Source organism: Ursus arctos, unplaced genomic scaffold (genome assembly GCF_023065955.2).
Source record: "Ursus arctos isolate Adak ecotype North America unplaced genomic scaffold, UrsArc2.0 scaffold_2, whole genome shotgun sequence".
Lineage (NCBI taxonomy): Eukaryota > Metazoa > Chordata > Mammalia > Carnivora > Ursidae > Ursus > Ursus arctos.
In genome coordinates this window covers 57,026,364-57,050,104 of record NW_026622874.1, presented here as the reverse complement: position 1 = coordinate 57,050,104, position 23,741 = coordinate 57,026,364, and the positions used below count along the sequence as shown (strand labels likewise).

The 23,741-nt window shown below is 48.8% G+C and overlaps 1 protein-coding gene and 1 long non-coding RNA gene across 3 annotated transcripts; one reads left to right on the top strand and one right to left on the bottom strand.

Annotated features, from left to right (window-relative positions):
- The first annotated feature begins 139 nt into the window (after positions 1 to 139).
- On the top strand, positions 140 to 20,402 carry MGST3 (microsomal glutathione S-transferase 3). Of its 2 annotated transcripts, XM_044390657.3 has the most exons (7): positions 195 to 264; positions 795 to 888; positions 14,436 to 14,559; positions 16,605 to 16,678; positions 17,252 to 17,309; positions 19,398 to 19,470; positions 20,151 to 20,402. In XM_044390657.3, exons 3-7 carry the CDS (start codon positions 14,443 to 14,445, stop codon positions 20,285 to 20,287), a joined length of 459 nt encoding a protein of 152 aa, XP_044246592.1. In that variant the 5' UTR covers positions 195 to 264; positions 795 to 888; positions 14,436 to 14,442; the 3' UTR covers positions 20,288 to 20,402. The 2 variants fall into 2 exon arrangements, with proteins under 2 accessions (XP_026373049.1, XP_044246592.1); XM_026517264.4 differs by lacking the exon at positions 795 to 888 and having other exon boundaries at positions 140 to 264.
- LOC123002013 (uncharacterized) lies at positions 8,102 to 13,528 on the bottom strand. Its single transcript, XR_006411473.3, has 4 exons — positions 13,445 to 13,528; positions 9,645 to 9,869; positions 9,331 to 9,460; positions 8,102 to 8,472 (listed from the first exon to the last, which is right to left on the bottom strand). It is a non-coding gene; the product is annotated as an uncharacterized LOC123002013 (long non-coding RNA).
- Positions 20,403 to 23,741: the final 3,339 nt, after the last annotated feature.

Sequence of the window (23,741 nt, the reverse complement as noted above, 5' to 3'; positions counted from 1 at the left end):
AGTAGGAAGCGTAACGTGTGGAGAGCCGGGAGAAGGAAGAAAATTCAGTCTCCGCGGCCTAACCACCAAACAGTGACTGGCAGAACCCCTCACATGGCACATCCCAGCTGCCGGGTGTCCCGGCGTGGGGGCGTGGTCTCGCGCTGCACGGGCGGGGGCTGACCCTCATCCGGGCCACGCCCCGCCCTGCCAGTGGCCAAGGGCGCGGCATCCTCGCTTCCCTGCAAAGCTGTGGTCTGCACCAGCCGAGCGAAGGTGATCCAGGTGAGCCCCCGCATCTACGGGCAACGCGGAGTGCCGGCTCTCGGGGCACTTCTGCTCCAGCGCTAGGCACCACCCCTACCTCTGCCATCCCGGGTTGACTAGGGATGCGCTCCCTTTCCTCTTTCTGGTCTGTACACTTCTGTCTACCTTTCCATCCCCTTTGCCCTCCACCTGCCCTGCATCCTCCCCCTGATGGAGTGGGTTTGGAGCGTTGAAATGGGGCCCACCTCGCCATCTGTAACTCAGGGAGACTCTCAAGGTCAACACTTCAGTGCCTTCCCTTCCTCTCCTCCTGTCCCCGGGCCGTGCAGACCCGAGCTCCTTGTTTCTGCCTCCCAGAGCCCACCCGACTTTGCCAAGTGCAGCTGTGGTGCAGAGATGGGCGGGCGGGACGCTGCAGGGCGGTGGACGGTGCAGGCCCGATCGGTAACAAGTGCCCTGGAAGCCCTGCGCCTGCTGCGGATGTGTTGCTAGGAACCGTCTGGGAGAACCTCCCAGGGAATTGTGTTTGTTTTCCTGCTGCCTCATAGAAAGGTTTCTCCGTCGGTACCGGAACCCTTCCGTGGGTCATTTCCTACCTCGGCCCGAGAGCAGGAGACTCCGCAGGGGAGGAGGACTCTCAAAGTAAGGTTCTGCTTTGGATTTCAGAGCATTTTTCTCCTTATCTGTGTCACTGCAGGGAGCCCCGGGGCCCCTGCGGGGGGCAGCTGCTGGGCGGTGGAAGGGGCGGGAGACTCTGGTGAGTCATTCTCCTAAGTTGTGGTTTCTGCTCTTACTTTCCTTTCCGACCGGGAGTTCAGGAGCTGCTGTGTAGCGTACGGGACAAGTGAGTGTGGAACAGGAGGTGAAGGAAGCGCTGAGACGAGGGTGGGTAGGAAAGGAGTGACAGAGCTGGGGCTTTAATCGCTTCAACTGGAGAAAGAGAGTCCCGGAAGGAAGGACACTTACTGCTGTGCGGACCAATGGCTCTGCGGGTGCTGTGGACCTAGGCGTGGTCCCGTGGAACTGCTGCAGATTTGAGATTCCTCTGTGCGTGGGAGCTGCAGCAAGGGCTTCTCCTGGGAAATCTGTGGATCACCGAGAGCCTGCAGTTTGTGGGAAGCACCCAGGGTTATCGGTCAGAGTTACAAGGCTATGTTCTAGTTCAGTGAATTCAATAATAATAGCATAGTATTCTGGTCAGGGGATCAAGAATATTTATTCTCACAGGAGTTAAATTTAACCAAGTTAGATAAAACTAACCTCTCAAATCCAAAGAAATCCTTTTACCCCTGGGAAGACGTTCAGTTAAGCTTCCGTCCTGACACAATGTTACAGAAATAGAAAACTTTGTCAAGCAATTTGTTTTTCCTGAACTGATGTTACTATATATAAAACAGATATACTAGAAAGATCACTGTAGCCAGCTATAGAAAGTATACACGAGGGGCTTCCTTAGAGTAAGGGACAGAACGGGAAAAGGGCAGTCTTCCCCCTAATTTAGACTTCCTCCTGTTGGCCTAGAGTCCTGAAGAGACAGTCATGAAAGGAGATTTCCTAACCTGAAGGACAGCAAAGGGAGCGAACATACAACAAGGAGAGGCTTTATTTACCCCATTATCCAGAGATGTGCTGAAAAGCATGTCTGGAGCGATCTGCAGTGAAGTGGATGACAAATCAAGCTGTCAAAATGCAATTTAGTGCCTACTGTACAGTTAACTGTATTTAAACCTATTGTTCCCTATTTAATATTTCAATATTCTGAATCTGTATTCAGCATATAGTTGCCAACCACAATTGACCATGAACCATTTAGTATTTTTAAGCAATGTTTTTTAAAAGATTCCACATAATGCTACAGTTTATGCAGTTGAATTCATTAATACTACTTATGAGTATACCATCCTCCTAAAAAGGAAGAATTCAGCAGTTACCAGCTAGGATACTGCTATGTACAAGAGAATTCCTGTTTCCCTTACTCTCTCTCACGGTGTCTACCTACCTACCTATCTTTATGAGGAGGAAAAACATCAATGAGGAGATGGGAAAATTGCACGACCTTCCAAACAACACTTGCAAATACCTTTAAGGATTGCATATTTGGGACTGGAAGTCCCCCTGTTGACCCTCTGAGTTCTTGCCACAGTTGACCAGTTCATTCACTGAAAGTCATGTTCTAATACTTTGATGCCTTAGTTCACTTTTTTTTTTTTTTAATAAGTGGTATTTTAATTTCTCCAGCCAAAGCAACGTGAATGGTTTTGGCTTGGCTTCATCCTAAGTACAGACAGGCACAAAGAGTTAGACCCCTGATTCAGGCAACCCTGGGGGTTCCTTCATCCAGAATGTCTGATACCCTGGTGAGGACAGCAGCTGCTAAGAATTAACTACAGTCTGCCCACATTTCTTGCGATGGAAAATCCAAGTGGTGTCACTGTGACTCATTTGAGATTTTTGTTTTCCTCTTGTGGAAGTCAGGGCTTTGTTTCCCCATGACCTTCAGTTCCTCTGTAATGCCAGTTAAGGCACAGGTTATGTGGAAATCATGATATGAGAAGAAAAGCCAATTTCTGTGTTGCTTTGCTCCTTGCAAACCCGTACACCTGAAAGACTGGAGGAAGTTTTTCCTTCCTGGAATCTCACCTCTTAAAAGTCTTACTGCAGTGCTGACACTCATGAAAAGAAATTTTAAAATAAGTTACTTTTTGGACCTTTTCCAAGTTTTTTTTTTTCCTTCCAATTAGAACGTTCTTAGGCTTTAATCAGTCACAGGCTTGGAGTTAATTATTAGCTGTCTATTCCTATTAATATATTTTATGCTCAGGAGAGAGTTTGGGGAGATAGAAAAATTCCAAAAGAGGTCAGGTGTGGTCACACTTGCTCTCCAATCTCATTAAGACGCGGTAGAAGCAAGCGTCGAAAGCATAGACTCTGGAGCCCGGCTGTCTCGCTGTGTGTGAGTCCAGGCCTCCTCTGTGATGGCTGTGTGACCTTGGGCAGATGACTTAACCTCTCTGATGCTCATTTCCTCATCTGCAAAATAGAAGTAATAAGATATCATAGGGATGCTGTGAGCAGTTAATCTGGTGAGCTACTTAGAACAGTGACATGTAATAAATAAGACAGGCCAATAGTAGGTATTACTACTAATAATTGATTTCTCCTACCACTCTATAGTCTGTATCACTACACCTACCCATCCACTCTATACCCTCAGACACACTGGTGTCCTTTCTCTTCCTTACACAAGCGAAGTCCTTTCCTGGCTCCTGTGTCCTCGCTGTTTTCTCTCCCTGTGTCTGTCTCCCACATCACTTGATGTCTTTCGGAGCCCTTCTCTCAGTCTGCTACTGTCCTGCTTCATGGCCCTCCTGGGTTGTCTCCCTCCACATCTCTGTGTCTTCTGGAGGATCAGGACCTCCGCTGTCAGTCTGGATTGCCATCGGAGCCCTGCGCACCTCGCCACCTCGCGTGGTGCCCGGCGTGGAGTGGGGCATAACTCAGGGAAGGAACCGTGCCCCAAAGCAATACTGAAGAAGGTGGTAGGTGTGGACTTCAGGCAAGCGCTCCATTTAGGTGAAATGGTTTGTCGTGCATTGATTGCAGATCGGCTCCATTTAATGAATTGTTAGGCGATTTTATTTTCTTCTGCATCCCGTGGCTTCTCCTCATTCTTTCTTCTGCCCGCTGAGGTGGGTGCCTTCAGACCACGGGGAAATGTCCTGCGGCCTGTCGCTGGGATCACATCCCGTGGGACCTCTGCTGCAGATGGCCCAGCACGGCCCCGACTTCTAGGTGCGGTGCCCGCACACCTCTCACCCCATAGAGCCTTTTGTGTCAGGAAACTGGGAACGTTTGTCGTCACCCCAGCAGAGGAACGTAGGATTTGTTCTGTCTTGTTACAGGCTACTCTTCCTAGTATCTTGAGGAGCTGAATGACCAGTTTTTTCCGGGGGAGACTCAGTTCCATTCCGGCAGAACTGTTCCGATGAACTCGAGCATCATGCTGGGGCCGCCCTCCCGCGCTCCCAGCCCGTGCGTGCAGGGAGGTACTCATTGTTTGCAGCCCTGTCGGTTCACCAAAGTGCTGGAATTCAAACAACATGGGAAATTTGAATTTATGTATGTATGTATGTATGTATGTATGTATTTTTGAGAGAGCACGAGCGGGAGGGATAGGGAGAAAGAATCTATAAAGCTGAATACATTTGGATTATAACACATTGATCTCTTAAAGGGACAGATCCTCTGCCCTTCTAACCGTTAGCTTCTACTTTCCAAATGTTCTGCCAGGAACATAGATGAGGAATCAAAGGATGTGAGGCACCGGGGAAGGACCGGTCTCCGACCTGCCTCTGCTGTTGGCCTCACTGAGTTCATGATCGGGTGCTGGATGAATAAGGGTATCCTATTCAGCTAACTTTTCACTTTCAGCCCTTGGGGAGATGGTTGCCAAATGTGCAATGCGATGGTGGGGAGCAGTCATTCTTCCTCACCTGGGTTGTTATTTCTTCTCTTAAATGTCCACGCACTTTTTAAAAAATCTAGCTGTCAGGGTGCCTGGGTGGCTCAGTCGGTGAAGCGTCTGCCTTCGGCTCAGGTCATGATCCCGGGGTCCTGGGATTGAGCCTGGCACTGGGCTGCCTGCTCAGCGGGGAGCCTGCTTCTCCCTCTGCCTCTGCCCCACTTGTGTGTGCCCGCACGCTCTCTCTCTCAAATAAATAAAATCTTCAAAAAAAAGGAGAAGTGGCCGGAACTGGCATTTTGAAATGTAGGATGGACACAAAGAAATCCTGTGATTCTTTTTTCTCTCCTATCGTGGAAACAGGGAACTACTTTTGTGCGTCTTCCCTCTGCATGGGTTCGTGAGGGTCAGTGCCCTGCCTGAGATGACTGTGGGGACCATTCATTTGTAGAAACAGCTAGAGGCAGAAGTGAGGCTGGGCAGCTGCCCTGGGGTGCCGTAAACAGGCTAAGTAGACACCCGACACAACCTCAGTGTTTTCTGAACCACCTCCGTGTTGGGAGACTCACAGAAGTCCATTTGGGACGGTCAGATCAGCCGTGTAAGTGACCATCCTTGTGTTAAGGTTCATGAAAATGGTGGGTTTTGCCTCGTAAAATAAGGAACCATGTATAAGGAAGGTTGGATAAGTAGCACAGGGAGCCAAATAAGAATTTTAACGAAACGTCGGGGATGGCTGCAGGTCAGTCTGTGAGTGCTTTATCATTGTCCCATTCCTGGGTGTGTAAAAAAGGACACCACTGCGAAACTGCAGGAGGATTTGAGGAGAACAATCTTGCAGGTGGAAGTAGGGGGTGACCACTGTCCAGCTTGGCTTTTATCTGCTTGTTTGAGGGCAAAGAGAAAGCTGAAAGGTGAAATCCTTTCTCCCTTAAAAAATCCGATTGATTTCATTTAGTAAAAGATTAAGTTGATGTCACTTCATGGCTCAGAAGTGATCATTGGAGGCAAGTGCTCAAATCTATAAAGCCTGCCTTTACTCCATTTGTGCAACGTTGATTGTGCCCTGGGGAGTTCCTGCTGGCAGCCGAGAGAGACTTGAGCAAGTAGTGAAGGAGTGCTTCACCCCAGGGGTATTCTGATGAATGTGGCTCAGGATGTGTTCTGGGTAGTCGCTGGAACTGAAGGAAACCCTGCCCCAGTGAGATAAGGCCAGTGGTGGCAGAAGCAGGAGTTGATGATCAAGCAAGAAAAAGAAGTACAAGGCGTTCATGATGAAAAAGAAGTAAAACTGGGGGCGCCTGGGTGGCTCAGTCGTTAAGTGTCTGCCTTTGGCTCAGGTCATGATCCCAGCATTCTGAGATCGAGCCCCGCATCGGGCTCCCTGTTCAGTGGGAAGCCTGCTTCTCTCTCTCCCACTCCCCCTGCTTGTGTTCCCTCTCTCGCTGCCTCTCTGTCAAATAAATAAATAAAATCTTAAAAAAAAAAAAAAAGAAGTAAAACTGTCTTCTGCAGATGACACGATCCTTTATGTAGATCACGGATCCAGCTGTCTCCCTTCTCCTGGGCTCTCGTGCCCCGGCTCTGTCCCCACCCCCCTTTGCTCCCAGGGTGCAGCTCCGGTCCTGCCTCTGAGCTGGAGTTTTGCAAAGGTGTTTCTCCTTGTTGCTCCCTGCCCTGTGCTGGGGGAAGGAGTAATCTGACTCCTGGGTAAAGGGCAAACCCCGCAGGGTGATGTGGTAGCAAAGAGCTAGCTAGACCTGGGGGTCCGTCTGCTTATGTTCAGACCCCAGCTCTGCACTCCCTAGCTATGGGGCCTTAGACAAGTTGCTGAACTCCTTTTGCCTCAGTTTTCTCCTCTGTCAAACGGGGATAATGGTAACTACCACATGGGATCCCTGTGGGATTGTTACCTGATGCAGGAGGTCGCGCTGAGACACAGCCCGCCTGTGTCTTAACCCTCGGCACAGGGCTTCCACCGTCTCCCATTTCCCCTGAAACCCGGCTGTCAGAGGGCCCCCCTCACCAAAGCCAGAGCATATTCTTGGTCTGTTCGTGCATCTTGGTGGAAGTGTCCACTGGTTCCTCTTCGGAGCGCTTTCTTCCTCACGTCTGGGGTCTGTGCTGATCCTGCTCCCTTCGACCTTGAACGCTCTCTCCACGTGTAAGAGTTGCGTCCACCCAGAGGGCTGTCCGGGTTAACGGTGGTGCTTGCTTGCTCGGCTGTACACCTTTCCCTTTGGGAGTGACCCTTCCGCTACTAATGCGTAACATTGTTGCACCTTTTCCTCCTCTCTGCCTCTCTCCTTAGTCCCTGGAGGGAGAGGCGGCAAGTACTGACTGATACTTGGCCGGTAAAGCCTCTCTCGTGATCTGGGTCTGTCCTCCCTCACCCTGTCTCCTGGTGCTCCCACCGACCTCGGGGGCCCAGCCACACCAGCTGCCCTTCTGTCCCGCGAGTGTGCCAGGCTTTTCCTCACCTAGGGCCTTTGCACGTGCTGTGTACTCTGACCTGAATATTCTCTGCCCCAGAATGTTGTGCGGCTGTTTCCTCCTCATTCTGTGTCAGTGTAAGTGTCGCCCCAGCAAGGTCTTCTGATGTTACTGAGATACAGTTGATACAGGACATTGTATAAGTGTGAATGTATCATACATTTCTTTCATGTTTATACCGCTGTACAATTGCTGTTGGAGTGTTAGCTGACACCTTGGCGTGTTTGTTATTAGTCTTCTGTCCTCATTAGAATGTCAGTGCCTTAAGGACAGGGACCTCGTCCTGTCCACTACTGTGTCCCCCACCGCTCAGCAGTGCCTGGCATACAGTAAGTGCTTTCATGTTGTGGTCAAATGAGTGAATTAAGTGTTCTCGGACACACGATGCTGTCCACACGAGAAAACTTACTCCCTCTCAGACACACTATGCTGTCCACACCGGGAATCTAAGTCGGCCGGCCTTTTGCCAAATTTGAATCTCTTTCAAACAGAATTGGAACTAATTCCTGAGTCAGCGCCTCATTGATTTGTAGGGAAATCGATATCTTCTTATTTAGGAAATAAGACTGACGTGGGCAGACAAGCACGCTTACCAGTATTTACAATATGTCTTTGTATTTGGGCGAACGTTTATTTATTTTTTTTAAGATTTTATTTATTCATTTGACAGAGATAGAGACAGCCAGCGAGAGAGGGAACACAAGCAGGGGGAGTGGGAGAGGAAGAAGCAGGCTCATAGCAGAAGAGCCTGATGTGGGGCTCGATCCCATAATGCCGGGATCACGCCCTGAGCCAAAGGCAGACGCTTAACCGCCGTGCCACCCAGGCGCCCCTGGGCCAACGTTTATTAAGTGTTCATACCAGATGCTTATCTAGTTTATTTCCTTTGTTGTTGTTGTTGTTGTTTTAAGGATTCATTTATCTATTTTAGAGTGAGAAAGAGCATGTGGGAGGAGGAGCAGAGGGAGAGGGGAGGGGGAGAGAATCCAAGCAGACTCCCCACTGAGCGTGGAGCCTGGCCCCCGGGCTCGACCTCACGTCCCTGAGATCATGACCCGAGCCAAAACCAAGAGTGAGATGCTTACCTGACCACCACCCAGGCGCCTCTAGTTTATTTCCTTTAATTCCTCAAATCATCCTGCGAAGTCAGTAGTTAGTATTTTCCTATTTTGTAGAGAAATTAGGTAATATTCCCAAGCTCCGTACAGAGGCAGTGTCTAAACACACATCCATCCGACTCCAGGATTCCTGCTGTCTCCACTCCTGCGGACCTTTCCAACAGGAGAAGACAAATCATAAAAGAGTGTTCAAGTCTACTAGAAGTAAAAACATTTCCAAAAAGATCTCTATTCTTAAGGGGCACCTGGGTGGCTCAGTCGTTAGTGGCTCCCCCTGCTTGTGTTCCCTCTCTCACTGGCTGTCCCTCTCTCTGTCAAATAAATAAATAAAATCTTTTAAAAAGGGGCGCCTGGGTGGCACAGCGGTTAAGCGTCTGCCTTCGGCTCAGGGCGTGATCCCGGCGTTATGGGATCGAGCCCCACATCAGGCTCCTCCACTATGAGCCTGCTTCTTCCTCTCTCACTCCCCTGCTTGTGTTCCCTCTCTCACTGGCTGTCTCTATCTCTGTCTAATAAATAAATAAATAATCTTTTAAAAAAAAAAATCTTTTAAAAAAAATCTCTATTCTTAAATAAGTGACAGGAAATTAAATTAAATACAAAATCTAGTTTCTTTTAAACCTTCAATTTAATATCCTTTCAACCAAACTATCTTGACTCATCTCAAGACTCAAGACGGCCAGGAAACAGTTAACTGAAAGCATATACCCCTGCAACTACTAAGAAGGGAGGGGAGAACAGAAACCCTTCTGTCCTATTTCTGCCTTCCCCCATACATTCACTTTCATATTGTAGGGTATGTTTGTACCCAGTTTCTCATCATGGCTATTCAGGGGAGAAATCTGGAATTGGGTGTGTGTTTACTTGTTTGCTTGTTTCCCCCAATAGAAGAACATAAGCCTTGTGAGGCCAGGGACCAAAGTCAGGGCTGTTCATCTCCAGCAGGGGCGCAGTGAGTGGTACCCAGCAGGTGTTCAGTAAACTTGAATAAGCAAGTGAATGCACACTCACCCCCAACTTGGACCGCAGTGGGGTGGGGGCGGGGTGTTCAATGACTGCAGTTCACCGATTTCCGTGGTCAGCACTGGAAACGTGCTTCCTCCTGAATACTCCTGCTTTTCAGATACTTTGACACAGCTGGCTAAGAGTTCAGAAAAAGAAGTGAATATATATAGTTCTAAGTTTGCTATGTTAAAATAGCAATTCTAAATGATAAATTCTTAAATGTATATTATCATTCATTCAAACATCCCCTTTTATAATTGAATCAGGGCAGAGACGGTTCGCATTAACACACATCATATAACCCGCTCCAGAACATTTACCGAGTGCTGTGAGGCATCGTGCTGTGCGCTAATACACAGTGTCCCCGTTTCTTCTCGCGACAGCCAACAACCACAGGGCGGGGGGGTACCACCGATGTCTCCATGTAAAAAATAAGGAGGCTGAGGCTGCTGAAACAACGTGGAGGAATTTTCCCAAGGACACGCAGCTAGGAAGTGTGAGAACCAGGTTCTGAGCTCAGTGTCCTTCCAGAACTGCATCCGTAGCTGCAAAGAGCACAGAGCAGATGAGTGACGGGATTCAGGCTGGAATTCACATGTGACTGTTTGGTTCCATCGCAGAATATTGCCTATTCCCCTGATTTCTCAATTCCTAACCCTTGTCAGGCCACTTTCCGTGTGGTTTTTTGGTATATATCTGCTCATTGTGGAAATGATAGAAAAGTACAAAGGAAAGTCTACAGATCACCTGTCTAGAAATAATTGTGTTTATGATTTTGATATTTTCTTTTTAAATTTTTTCTATTACAGAGAAAACTAAGATTATACATATATATACAATATAGACTTTTTGAAATTTTTTAACCTAACATGCTATATGTGAAGCCCGTTTCAACATCTTTAATTGTGTGCACACCATTTTTAATGGTTATACAATATTCTGTTTTATGGGTGCACTGTTTATTTAATTAGTCCTCTTTGCTTGGCCATTGTGCCGTTTCTGTGTTGCTGTCCTAAGTGGCACTCAAGTGAATGTCTTTGAACCAAATGCTGTCGAGTTTCTGTTACTCCCTCCCGCTAGCTTCCCAGTGGAATTAATGAATTAGCAGGTATGAATGATGTAAAGAATCTTACTGTTGTTGGGCTGTTCTCCAGATGGTTCTATTGTACACTTTCCCACCACTGTGCAATAGTGCAAACTAGGTGCTTTTAAATAGGTACCCAAATACATTTCTATTTATACAAATTATAACTTCTCATGTATACAGCTGGAGTGTGACCAGCCTCGAAAACACTGTGACGATGAACAAATGCCATTATACAGCGAGGGGGGTTTCAGAGGATTCTGCTTTGGAAGTTGAGCGGCAAAGGGGCTATTAGACCACATGCCGTGTGTGGCACCATGTCGAAGACTTTGGTCTAGGACAGACTCCCACCCCCAAGACCACTTGATCTTCTTGGGTCATAGAAGGGTTGCTGGTGACACAAAGCAGGTATATAATCAACAAAACGTGGTGTGCAGCCCAGTGGGTGCTCGTACCAGACGTGAGGAAGCCTGTGGCCGGGAAGCTATCTCCTAGCTCCAGGGCTGGGACAGCCTCGGGTGTGGCTGTGGCTGCCAGGGCTTGGCCTCGGTCCCTTGCGCTGCCTCCCCTTAACCAATGCACACACCTGCACCCGAGCCCACAAAGGCCGATCTTTAAGGGGTGGGAGCGTGCTTGCGCTGGATTCCTCGGAACAGAAGGACTCAGCAAATGATAAGGGTTTTGTTTTGTTTTTTTTCAGATCGCTGACTGAATTAAGCTGATTCTCTCCTGAAAGGACAAGCCTTAACCATTTTCCAGTCCCTGTTGGATTTAGGCTTTCAATAGCTCTGGTGACAGAGCTTTTTTCTGTGTTCTGACCTCCTCTTTCTCTGCTTCAAAGGTTTTCAGTAGATACTTTTGGGGGAACAAAAGGGAACTTAAATCGCTTAGGCGACCACTTTATGCTGGGCACGGTGCCAGGCGACAAGCATTCTGTCAGTCGGAGGTGTCAGTTCCGAAAGCACCTGGAGTGGCGGCTTGCTTCGTTTATTCCACAGGTGTCTGTAGGCACACTCTGTGCTTGGCGCGGAGGATGCCGGACAAATGCAGTCACCCCCGTGGGAGCTTAGCAGCTGCTGTCACTGGCTGCTGTCTCTGGTTTAGCGCTGATCACACCAGCCGGGCAGTGCTGACTGCTATGGTGTTTGAAGCAGGACTCCTCATTTGTGGGGAGTGCAAGGGGGTCAAGGAGGGCTGTCCTACCCGTCCTACAGGCAGCTTCCTGGGCTTTGTTCTAGCGCCTCTGCGGGTGTGTCCAGGCTTCTGCAGGGAGAGGCTCAGGGAGGTAGGCACTCCCCCCCCCCCCATCTGAGCATAGTTGCTTTCCCACGGCTAGCTATGCGGTCTTTTGCAAACCGCCCACTCTAGCACCGGACTCTGGGTCCCCTTACTGTAAATTCTCTGCCCTTCAAAGGTACTTGTTGTTCCTGGCTCTGCTTGCCCATAGGCAGAGTCCTTTTCCCTAATACCCATCACTGTAGCAAAGTGGGAGAAGGGTAACTCTCACTAGAGTGTGATTGTCTAACAGGTTTAACCTCCCAGATTGCGTATATACCTTGGAAGAGGAGCTCAGTAGTAACTATTAATTTCAGATTGTAAATTTTTTAGCAGTCACCTGAGTGTTCATTGCCTGCAACAGGAACATCTATTCAAGAGGTGTTTGGCCAGTTTGCTTCTCCTACCCCAAGCCCGGACAAACCAGAAAAACCAAGGGCAGTGACTAAGCCATGTTGCCTGTGCCTGGGTGTTTGGGGAAGACTTCTGAAACTTGCTCTGGCCTTAGCTCTGCTTTCCTCTACTTGAGCCTCCGTTTCCTTTTCTGTGAAGTGAAGCTAATGGGATTATTGTGAGGGTGAAAAGGGAGCTGAAAAGTGCTACACAAACACAGGGTGACCCCATGCTGCCGGGGAGCATGGCTGGGGTCTGGAGGTGGGCTCTCACTCTAGGACTCTCTCGACTTGTAAACCTTGACCTAAGCCAAGTATGGTTGATTGACTGTCCTTAAACAGGTGGCTTCTGACAGAGTGAGTGACGGCTTCATTTTAAATGACCTGTATAGCCAAACGTTGTTGAGCTCCAAGGACATCAGATAGGTTGGATGGCTCAGTCATTGCTATTTTCAAAGAGGTGCTCAGAATTCCCCCTGTATTTTTGTCTCAATAACTACTACCTCCCTGAGCTGATTTTGGACATTTCAGGAAGCAACTAATTCTAGAAGGGAACGAGGGCAGAGAGGTTTGGAGGGCAGCCACAGACTGCCTGCTTTCTGCAGCCGTACCTGACAGTGAGGAGAGAGTGGCCAGGAGGCCAGTCCTGTGCTGAGTCACGGCACCAGCCCTTTGCAGTGTGTCCCCTTCCAAACTGGGCGAGGTGGGCTGGGCAGCCTGGGATGCAGCTCAGGGTGAAGAATGGAGAAGGGGAAACTGGGGAGAATTACTGTGGATCGGGAGGGGGCAGGGGGCAGACTTTAGGACTTCAGCCTTGTATGTCCTTTTTGAGACCTAAGGGAAGCATAATTTTAAAGAACTGAGCTGCTTTCTGGCCCCAAATTCCACAGTGAGAAAGGCGCTATGACCCCAGCAACAGTGAAGCTCTCCATTTCCAAGTGGGATTAAAAGGGGACATGGGAACCAGACTGGAATCTAAATGGGAATCCCAGTTCTGGGGCCTTCTATTTTGGACTCTGGGAATGGGCCTTACCCTCTGGGTACTCTTTGGAAATAGGGATGGTCCATCTTGCTGGGTTGCTGGCGAGGGCAACGAGAAACACTTGGGGGCAGGGGAGCCCTCCTGGGCTTATAGGACAGATTGCAGGGAGCCAGATGGCAGGGGTGGTCATTCTAAAGCGAATGCAGAACATACGCGGGAGCTGCTCGCCTGTGGCAGCCTCGCTGACAGTGGGCAGGCAGTAATCTCAGGGAGCACGGGGGCTATGGCTCCATGTCCCGCCTGCCTCACCTGTCCGGTGACCAAAGCTCAAAGTGGTTGGAGGGGCAGCACTGATCCTACCATGAGATGACAAGGGCTTCCTCCCACCTGCCAAGTTCTTTTCTCCTTGCTGGCCAGTCTGTTGCTCCTCTTTTCTTTCCTGCTGGGGGCAGAACAGTCGCTAAAAGAGCTGAAATGGTAGAACAGTGAAAAATGCTGAGGTTTGCTTATTCTCCATTTTATGATGACATTTTTCAAATATACAGAAAAGTTGGAAGAATCATATACTGACATCCCTATAGCCACCCCCTGGTTTCCATAATTAACGTTTTGCTCTGTTGGTTTGTCTTGTCATTGCTTGATGCATTGCAGAATAAGTTGCAGGCATCGGATCACATCCTGGGGCTCGTGCTGAAGTGAGGATTTGATGAGCAACCTGGCTCCCGCAAGCTACACAGAGCCAGGGCTCTTGGCAGCGTGATAGGCTCTAGAGCCAGGCTCTGTTTTCAGAGCACTAGAACTCGGTCTCCTACCTGCTGCTAAGCCAGTATGTGCCCCAGGGCTAAAGGGAGTCCCAAGGGGGCTACCCTCGTGTCCCCCCCCCCCCGCCATGCCAACAGACACACGCACACAAAGAACTTGGAATCACTGTATACTTGCTGTTCATATCCTGCTTCCCTCTCTCTCCCTCCCTCTCTCCCTTTCTTTCTCCTTTCCTCTCTCCCTACCTCTCTCCTCCGTGTCTCTCTCTCTCTCTAATATATCCTTTAGGATTTTGCCAGTTAACCTTTTTTTCAAAAGTGTGGTTTTTAAGCAGCTGTGTCCCTCTCCGGCAGTACGCACTGCGGTGGTGAAGCTACCTTGTAAGCGTGGTGCTCACCGGGAGAGGACACGTGACACGATCGTGTACTTTCCTGAGTGTACATCGCATGCTTGAGTGACGGCTCGATGCTGTTGTGTGATACAGCATGTGGTCTGCGTCCTAGGAACATCTTGTTTACTCGCACCTCTTTGATCTGTAGCTAGACCTTGGCAGGTAGTGCGGCGCCGAGCTGCAGGCCTCCTCCCGTGGGTGCCTAACGTCGTCCTCTTTCCGCAGGGCCAGCATGGCTGTCCTCTCTAAGGAGTATGGGTTCGTGGTTCTGACCGGCGCTGCCAGCTTCATCATGGTGGCTCATCTAGCCGTCAACGTTGCCAAGGCCCGAAAGAAGTACAAAGTGGAGGTGAGTGGGAACCTAGATTTGTTAAGGCGAGACCTTGTTTTCAGTCGTGGAAGGAGAGGTGAGAGCTGGAGGTCAGCGCTGGCAGTCTGAGAACCGCAGCTACTCGAAGTGCTGCCCGTTTCGGGCAGGAAGAAGGCAAGAGATGGGGGGCCCTGCTGGGGAGCAATGTCCGTCTTGTTTTCATGTGGTCTCTTCCGTGGAAAGACCAGCTGTGCTGGGGCGAGAACAGTATGGCCCTGGGCTGGAGCTAGGTGCCAGGAAGAGTGTTATTTTCTAACGAGGGGTAAAAAAGCAGGACCACATCAAACCAGAAACTGCCCTGCAGCAAAGGCAGCTGCCGAGAAAACGAACAGCACGGCCTACGGCGTGGGAGGAAGAATCTGCAAATCATACGTCTGATAAGGGGTTAATATCCAAAATATATAATTCGTACAACTCAATAGTAAAAAAAAAAAAAAAAGACCGAATTTAAAACTGGGCAGAGGACCTGCACATCGTTTTTCTAAAGACTGCATACAAATGGCCAACAGGGACATGAAAAGGTGCTCACTGTCACTCATCATCAGGGACATGCAGATCAAACCCACAGTGAGCCCCCACCTCACACCTGGTGGGGCATGGCTATGATGAAAAAGACCAGAAATAACCACAGCTGGCGAAGATGGGGAGAAAAGGGAACACACTGTTGGTGGGAATGTGAATTGGTGCGGCCACTATGAAAAACAATGGAGGGGCCTCAAGAAATTAAAAATAGAACTACTGTATGAATCAGCAGTTCCACTTCTGGGTATTTATCCAAAGAAAATGAAAACACTAACTCAGATAACGTGCACCCCATGTTCGTTGCAGCACTGTTTACAATAGCCAGGACATGGAAGTAACCTAGTGTCCGTCAGTGGATGAGTGGATAAAGGAGAAGTGGTGTATATCTAGGATGGAATACTACTCAGCCACAGAAAAGAATGAAATCTGGCAATTTATGACGATATCAATGGACCTTGAGGGCATTATGCTAAGTGATACAAGTCAGACAGAGAAAGATAAATATCGTGTGATCTCACTTATATGTGGAATCTAAACCAAAAAAAGCTGCAGGGTACAGCATGGCAGCTATAATTAATTATTCTATAGTAAATTTGAAAGTTGCTAAGAGAGCAAATCTTAAATATTCTCATCAAAAGAAAAGAACTCTGCAACTATGGTAACTAGACTTATTGTAGTGATCATTTCACAACATAATCATTGTGTTATACACCTGAAACTAATACAATGTATGTCAATTATACTTGGATTTTTAAAAATAAGTAATAAAATTAACTAAGTAGAGGTAAATGGCAAGTCTCCCCTGGTGTGCCACTTTAAAAACAATGTCGTAAGGTGATTTCCTGCTTCTCAAGTAAAGAAGAAACGTGTGGTGCTGAGGTCAGCCTGGGCTTAGACGTTAGACATAAGAAGGAGGTCTATTAAATGCTTCTTTTCATTCCAGCTGTCTACAAGAGATTAATTACTGAGCAAATTTAAATGTCTGTTTCTGTTTGGCAACTTATAATTAGACTCTCTGACTAGAGGTTCTTTTTAAGTTTTCATATTGATTTTCCTTTTTTTTTTTTTTTAAATGGACGCGTCCATTAAAATTCTCACACCCTCAATTTCTGTTCTCCCATTAAGGAAAATCTTAGAAGGTTGTGGTGTCTGATAACTCTTGGGAAGGAGCTGTTTCCCTGTGGTGTCTTTGTGATGCATCGGGAATCCAGCAGTCATGGCTCAATGTCAAGGGCACGGACGGGGTCTGGCGCGTGCTGCCTCCCTCCCTTGTGCAACTGTGGCACAGACGTACATTCTTAGGACTGGATTTTAACAAGTACATTGAATCTGCTTCTGAGAGTTGAGACCCTTGTCACTGCAAATATTGAAGCAGAAAGTGATCATCTGTCAAGGGTGAAGTAGAAGATGCTTGAGGATAGATTATCTTTAAGGTTGACTGTAACTCAACACTGAATGCTGCTCTTGACCATTTGATCCACAGTATCCCATTGTTTTCACAGTACCCTACCATGTACAGCACGGACCCTGAAAACGGGCACCTTTTCAACTGCATTCAGCGCGCCCACCAGAACACGTGAGTGTTGGCCCCGCAGGGAGCTGGGGATGTCTGCAGAGGGTGCATTTTCTGCTCAGCACCCCGGCCTTTAGTACCCCGTTGGCTGAAGAGCAGCTGGGACGATGATCACGGGCTCCTCCGTAAAAGGGTCATAACAAATATGTCTGGACAGATTGAATATTCAGAGTTGTTATAATAGTGGGGTTCTGGATAATCTTTTCAAAAATGCCTTTCAAGGTGTGTGGGCCTTTGACAGCATTTGCAAGGTGCCCTGTCTAAGCTGAGACTGAATGTCCCAGCCCTGGGGAGGGAGCAGCTGTGAGCTCTGGAAGGGAATCTACTCGAATTCGCCACCACCTTCCCTGTCCGCATGTTAGAGCTGCGGACTTTTGCTCAGCGTGTTCTGAGTTACCTTTGATCCCGTGCAGAGAAAAGAGGGTGCATCCTGGTGGTGGGGCTTCTCCCTGCTCTCAGTGCTTAGTTTTACTCTCAAGGGTCTAACTCAGCAAGTGAGAGCGTAAGTGGCTCTTTGTTTCACGGAGACACACGCCAGTGGGGCACTTTTTAAAAAAAGCTCTCTGTCTATTCCAGGTTGGAAGTGTATCCTCCCTTCTTATTTTTCCTAGCTGTTGGAGGTGTTTACCACCCGGTAAGTGTTTCCAGGGGGTTTTCATCTGTTGGGATTTAGTTCACTGAGCTGTTAGGGAGGAAAGCGGGAAATGGACCTTTATGAACGTCTTCAATGTCCATTTAAAAGCATGTCATTCCATTACTTGTTACAGAGTCCTTTAAAATAGGTAGAACTTTCCCATTTTTGAGAGATCAGGAGAAGCCTCATGGATACTATGTAACTGTCCCAGGGACAAATAGCGACACACAGAGTAGAAGAATCAGAACTTGAACCCAGGTCTGTCTGCTCCTGGAAGGTTCATGTCCAGAATTTTCTCACGTGCCACAGTCAGACATTGACAGATCGCCTGAGGTTACAGCGGTGAACAAAACAGGCCAAGACCACCTGGGTTACTCTTACTTGGGGTCACAGACTGTTAGCGCTAGACGTGATGCGTGCCAGGGAGGAAAACACAGCAGGGCGGGTGGAAAGGGAGTCCCGGGTCGGGAGACTGTTGTGCGTGGGGAGGTCAGGTGAGGATTGTGCCGGCTGCTGGCGTGACAACGAGGCAAAGTTAAAGAAGGTGAGGGAGCAGGTGCTGCAGGTGGTCAGACGTCTTCGGGGGAGGCGCGAGGGCAAGGCCCTGAGGCGGGAGCCCGTGTGGTGTGTCGAACAGCGAGAAGGGCAGCGCGGCTCCCGTGGGGAGCAGGAGGCGGGGGGAGACCGCAGGGCCTCGTAGGCCATGACGACCTCGTGGGCCGGAGAGGTGGTCTGCACTGTACGTTACTTAAACAAAGTGCGTTGACGTAAGCCGGATTGGGTGCCAGTTGGGTCCTGCCTCGGACAGAAGTGTCTGCTTTTCAGGGGCCAGCTTCCCCTCAGCTGAGTTCTGAGCAGAGTGCTGACACTTCGTGTTTCTGGCTCCCAGCCTCACCTGAGCCTCTGCTCTGTAGCTGAAGGGCCTCGTGCTTCGTTCTAAGCAGCCAGAATGGCACATCTGTAGTTCGTGACCTTGAAGTCCTATTTTTTTCAAAGAAACATCTGCTGATGTCTCAGAGAACATAGTTCTTTCTTGTGCCTCTGTGGGTCCCCAATGCTAGCAAGCGACTAGACTGGCCGGTCTCCCTAGTTAGGCCTCCCCTGATGTCCGCCCCCATCCCCTTTCCTGTCTGTCTTCCCTAGACCCCATTCCTGTGCTTAGTTCTCTAAAATACTCCAAGAACTACTCTGGGGACAAGCATCAATGTTGTTCCTAGGTTTGGTGGTAACTATGCAAATTACAGCAAGCATGGCCTGCTAGAGACCAGGTTGCAGGTAGTGACTTATGGGCCTGGGTTTCACACACCCGATCGCTAACCTTACCCCAAATCAACTAAACAAACACAAAAATCTGAAGTACTATCCTTACCCCCTGTGAACTGCGAAGGCACACGGAGACAGAGCACGATGTTTCACACGCCCACACACCCCCTTCTCTCCCGACTCCTTTTGACCAAACAGGTCACCCCAGGAGGGTTCTCACATAGGACTTGTCCTCTTGCCTAAGTTTTACTCTCTTCTCAAGGGTCATGGGAAGGGGAAGACTTCTCCCTCCAAGACCACGTATTCTGGGGTGGAAACATGACACACACAGCCCACTTTCTCTAGCGGAGCCCCTCAACCCAAGTGCGGGCCGGAGCACAGCCTGCTTTGAGCCCCTCCCAGGAGGCGTTGCGGGGGAGCCTTACTGAGAGATGCAGTGACAGGCCCATTGAGGCAACCAGGCTTCTCTGCCAGTCCTGCCTTGGGGTCCGTTTCCTCTTGGGGCTTACCCTTCGACCCCCTGGCCTGCCTCTCCCTCTCTTGTGCGCCCACACGTGAGTTCCCCAGGGCAAGCCAGGAGGTTCCTTCCACCCCATGCACGTGGAAGGCCAGCCCTCATCTCCCCCATCCAGAGCAGTTCATGGAAGAATCACAGATCTTTGATTTTTCTGAGACAAGTAACATACCTGTACCCTGACTTGGGTGGTGGAGCATTTTACCGTATCCATGGAAGTTTTGGTTAAACACTGTGTCATCAACCCTAGATGTTAATGAAGACCTGCCTGTTTCTGGAATGCCAGTTTTAACCTAGCCTTTTTATTCTAGCGTATAGCTTCTGGCCTGGGCTTGGCCTGGATTGTTGGACGAGTTCTCTATGCTTATGGTTACTACACAGGAGGTGAGTACCTAGTGACGTCTGCCAAGGAAACAGATCGAAAACCCCATGCTACTATATTTTTCTTCTTAGCAGGGCTTTAAGAAAAGGGGAAGTAACTTGATATTTAGGTGAAAGGTCTGGTATCTTCCTTCTACTAACCTTTGGAACTTATTTTTACCGAGCATTTACTATGTGTCAGTTGCTGCTCTAAGACCCTGGTGTCTGCTGTTTAACCTGACAGCAGTTCTATAATGTAGACCATCTGTCCTATTTTACAGATGGGAGACTGAGGCTCAGAGCTGCTACTGTGAACTAGGAAGCCAGGATTTAAACCCGGGCAGCCTGACTCCGGAGCGCCTGCTCTTAATTCCCTACTAGGAATGGTGTGCCTGAGAAAGAGGGGGAGAAAGACTGTTTTGGCTGTATTTACCTCTTGAAAGCGGGGGAGCACTCCCAAAGGTCCTGGAGCAAAGTTGCTCTAATTATCATCCCCTAATTCTCTTAAGGTCCAACTAATACTATCGTGCCACATTTCGTGGCATGCAGTATGGGACATACAGCTTGAGGCCAACGTTGGCTGAACTCTTCAGGCCAGGTGGTCTGATGTGCGACCCCAGATGCCTTGCTAGAATGGATTGTGGATGTTGACGGCATTGTCCTTCTGGCACCGCTAGTCACCTCTGCTCTTTCTCCTGTTTCAGAGCCCAGCAAGCGGAATCGGGGAGCCCTGGGCTCCGTAGCCCTCATTGGCCTCATGGGCACGACGGTGTGCTCTGCTTTCCAGCATCTTGGCTGGGTTAAAACTGGCTTGGGCGGTGGGTCCAAATGCTGCCACTGAAGAATTACAGGGTGTTCAAAAACTCATTCATTTTGAGCGACTGACTTTTATTTTCTGTTATTTTTTTTTTTCTAAATATAATAAAAACTTACCTGGCATTAGCCTCATACCTAAACCTGACTCTGTTGCTGATTTGAGTCTTTATCTAAAAGAAGTAACCTGTTCCTACTAGATGGGAAAGGTGATGGATACTGAGTCTCTTCCTCACCTGCCAGCGGTGTTTACTTCGGTGAAACTGTAGAAACGTCTGACTGTGGTAGTATGTTCATAACCGTACCACAGCCGTGAAAACCTGGGGCCCGAGGAAGGAAACTCTTTTAGCCTGAGTTGGGATATAAGATTATCTTACCATTTGCTGTTAAGACATATGGTAACAACAAGGATTTTTTTTTAAATTTCTATTAAAGATTGCTTCTATCTTTAGCAAGATAGAAGGGTACCTGGATGGCTCAGTTGGTTAAGTATCCAACTCTTGATTTTGGCTCAGAGGTCATGAGCGGGGTTGTGAGATCAAGCCTCACATCTGGCTCTGTGCTCTGCATGGAGCCTGCTTAAGTTTCTCTCCCTTTCCCTCTGTCCCCCCACTCTCTAAATAAATAAATAAATAAGTAAATAAATAAAAATTAAAAAATTTTAAAGATTGCTTCTATTGCTTAAAAGCTAAAGTTACAAACTAAATTTAAGATTATAAAACTTAATAGAGATACAAAGATCTGATTGCATAGGTCCAAATGGGGAAGGACACCTTAGCAACAAAATGTGGAAAACTAAACAGGTTCGATGACCTGGAGAAGGATGCTGGCTGGCAGACTGAGAGGGCTGCCCCCGAGTGAATGTGGCCGTGAACTCCATTCACAGAAGGGCAGCGTCTACACCCGTGCTGCTTAGTACAGTAGCCACGAGCCACATAGGGCTGTTTACATTCAAATGAGTAAAACGTAAGTACAAATCCGTTCTGTAGTTGTTCTCATCACATTTCAAGCGCTCACTGGCCTGTGAGGATGAGAGATGGTGTCTGCACCCAGGTCCGACTCTAAAATCCATGCTTTTCCCACTGTACTCCTCCATCACCTAAGGCTGGAAATGCTCTGCTCAGCAACTGGACATGGTCAGCCGTGGCCACATGACCACCTGGAGGCCAGCGGTATACACTCTACCGTAGTGTCATGAGATGTTTGCCCCAGCATGGAGCAAAAGAAGGGAAATGACTGTTTTCATAAAGTTTTAACTTGCATTCTTTTTTTTATATTAAAATGTCCTTTGGGGCACCTGGGTGGCTCAGTTGGTTGGGCTTCTGCCTTCAGCTTGGGTCATGGTCCCAGGGTCCTGGGATGGAGCCCCACATTGGGCTCTCTGCTCAGTGGGGGCCTGCTTCTCCCTCTGCCTGCCCCTCCCCTTGCTTGTGCTCTCTCTCTCAAAATCTTCATAAAAATTAAAAAATAAAATACCCTTTATAAAATGATGGTGGTGATGATTGGTGTTTTTGGTCCAGACTTGAAAAAAATAAAGACTTTATAATAGGCTGGGGTTATGATTTTTTTTGGTTTTTGTTTCTCGTGCTTATTTTCTCATAAGTGCACCTCAGGTTAGGGAACGGTCGTGGTTTCCTTTCTCATCACACAGTCTGGGCGTCAGGGAGGCGGCACAGGGACGGCCTGGGGACGACGTGGCATTTTCACCTTTGTTGGGAGTCTGGACGGGATGCTTTTCAAAGTCGTGTGATCCGTCTTTGTCATTTTGCTACTACAGAATAGGCTCGAAGAGGTTTTAGAAGGAACCCCACCACATGAAACGATGCTGTGACTGAGGGGGGAACCCAGAGCTGTGCCTTTCCATTTCCCCAGGCCCCCCACTCAGGGCTTGGCCGATTGCAGTGTGTAGACCCCTGCCATAGAAGAGAACCGTGTTTGACAAGCTACTTTCTGATCAATTCCAAAGGTGGTGTAAGTCCCGCACTCACGGCTAGTTTGACAGTGTATGTTCCACAGGCGGTTTGGTTCCGTAGAGAAACACACTCTGGGCTTTGCTGTAGATGGAAACTAGAGAACCACGCGCGTCTAATTACTCCACATAGTACCGCGGGGGACTCCCTGCCCGGGAGCTGTGTCACTTGGGCAGGTTTATTAGCCTCCCTAAGCCTAAGTTCCCCCAGGTGTAGACTGGGGATAAGGATAACACTTACCCTAGAAAGTTCCTGAGGATCAAACGACAGCACGCGCCCCGTGCACCCCAGACCAGCTCCGGTTCCACCACAAGGTGTGGGGAGCGCAGCGCCACCTGCTGGTGAAGCTTCATGCATCAGGAGTCAGCAACCAGTGACCTACTACCCTCTTTGCTTCTAAGGAGCCCCTGCTCCAGGGTTTGCCCCACTCCCCTCTTCCTCCCTCCCAGCACTTGCCCCCAAAGGTGGTCTCCTAGCTCACTCGAAAACTGAACAATGTCTTGGGTCCTTCCCTTGTAGGCAGCACCGTCCGACAGAACTTTCTGACACCATGGGAAGACTGGACATGGGCATTGTCCAATACGGTCCCCACTCCCCATGTGCGGCATTAAGTACCTGACATGTGGCTAAAGCAAGTAAAAACCTGAATTACTTAATCTTAATTAAATGTAAGCAGCCACACGTTGCTAGTGGCTACCATACTCAGGCAGCAGTGGTTCTCAGCCTGTCTGCTGAGTTCAGCTTGGCGGGGACCTCAAGAATCCAGATGACCAGGCCATACCCCAGATCAGCTAAATTAGAATCTCCATATCTTTAAAGCTCTCTCTGGGCACTTCTGTGTGGCCAAAGTTGAGAACCATTGCTCTAAGCACAGAGTTTGGCCAACTACTGTGCCTAAGAATCCCCTAGGGGTCTTGTTAAAATGCAAATCCTGATCCTCAGGTCTGAGGAGGGACAGAGATTCCGGGGGTCTAACAAGCAGACGCTGCTGGTCGCTGGGCCACTGTGAGGAGCAAGGCTAACCCAGCCCCTCTGATCCATTCACTTATGCAAACAGCACTTCCCATGAGCCCAGGGCCTGACAGTTCTGGCTTTGAGAGTTTGCATTTCTGGAATTGTATAAAACTTCTGGACATGAGAGCCTCCATCTTGAGAAAAGCTCCATTTTCCATTCTAAAACAAATGGCTAAGGAACTCCTGAACTGGGCAAAAGGACCCTTGGACTGGACTGGCCACTGTCTTACAAGCAACAGCTCGTACAGGCATCAGGAGACAGGGTTAGTTTGCAGTTACTCCCTTTAAGAAAATCTTAGGAGAGAAACAGTAGTCACCCCTGGAAGAGAAGATGAGACAGGGAGGGAGAAAGAAGGGGGCTCTTCTGCATAACTTTCAAAAAGGGAATCAAAATAACCTCAGAGAAAAAAGACGAAGACGAGGAGCCCAAGAGAATTTCGCTAGAGGACCTAACTTCTTCCAAATCAGAGGAAGGCCTGACCTCCTGGTTAAGTCAGT

Excerpts from the sequence above, each read along its gene's own strand:
- MGST3 (XM_026517264.4), top strand. The coding sequence starts at position 14,443 with ATGGCTGTCCTCTCTAAGGAGTATGGGTTCGTGGTTCTGACCGGCGCT. Across the intron at positions 16,679-17,251 it reads CAGCGCGCCCACCAGAACAC|GTTGGAAGTGTATCCTCCCT; the intron begins GTGAGTGTTGGC and ends TGTCTATTCCAG. Across the intron at positions 17,310-19,397 it reads TTGGAGGTGTTTACCACCCG|CGTATAGCTTCTGGCCTGGG; the intron begins GTAAGTGTTTCC and ends TTTTTATTCTAG.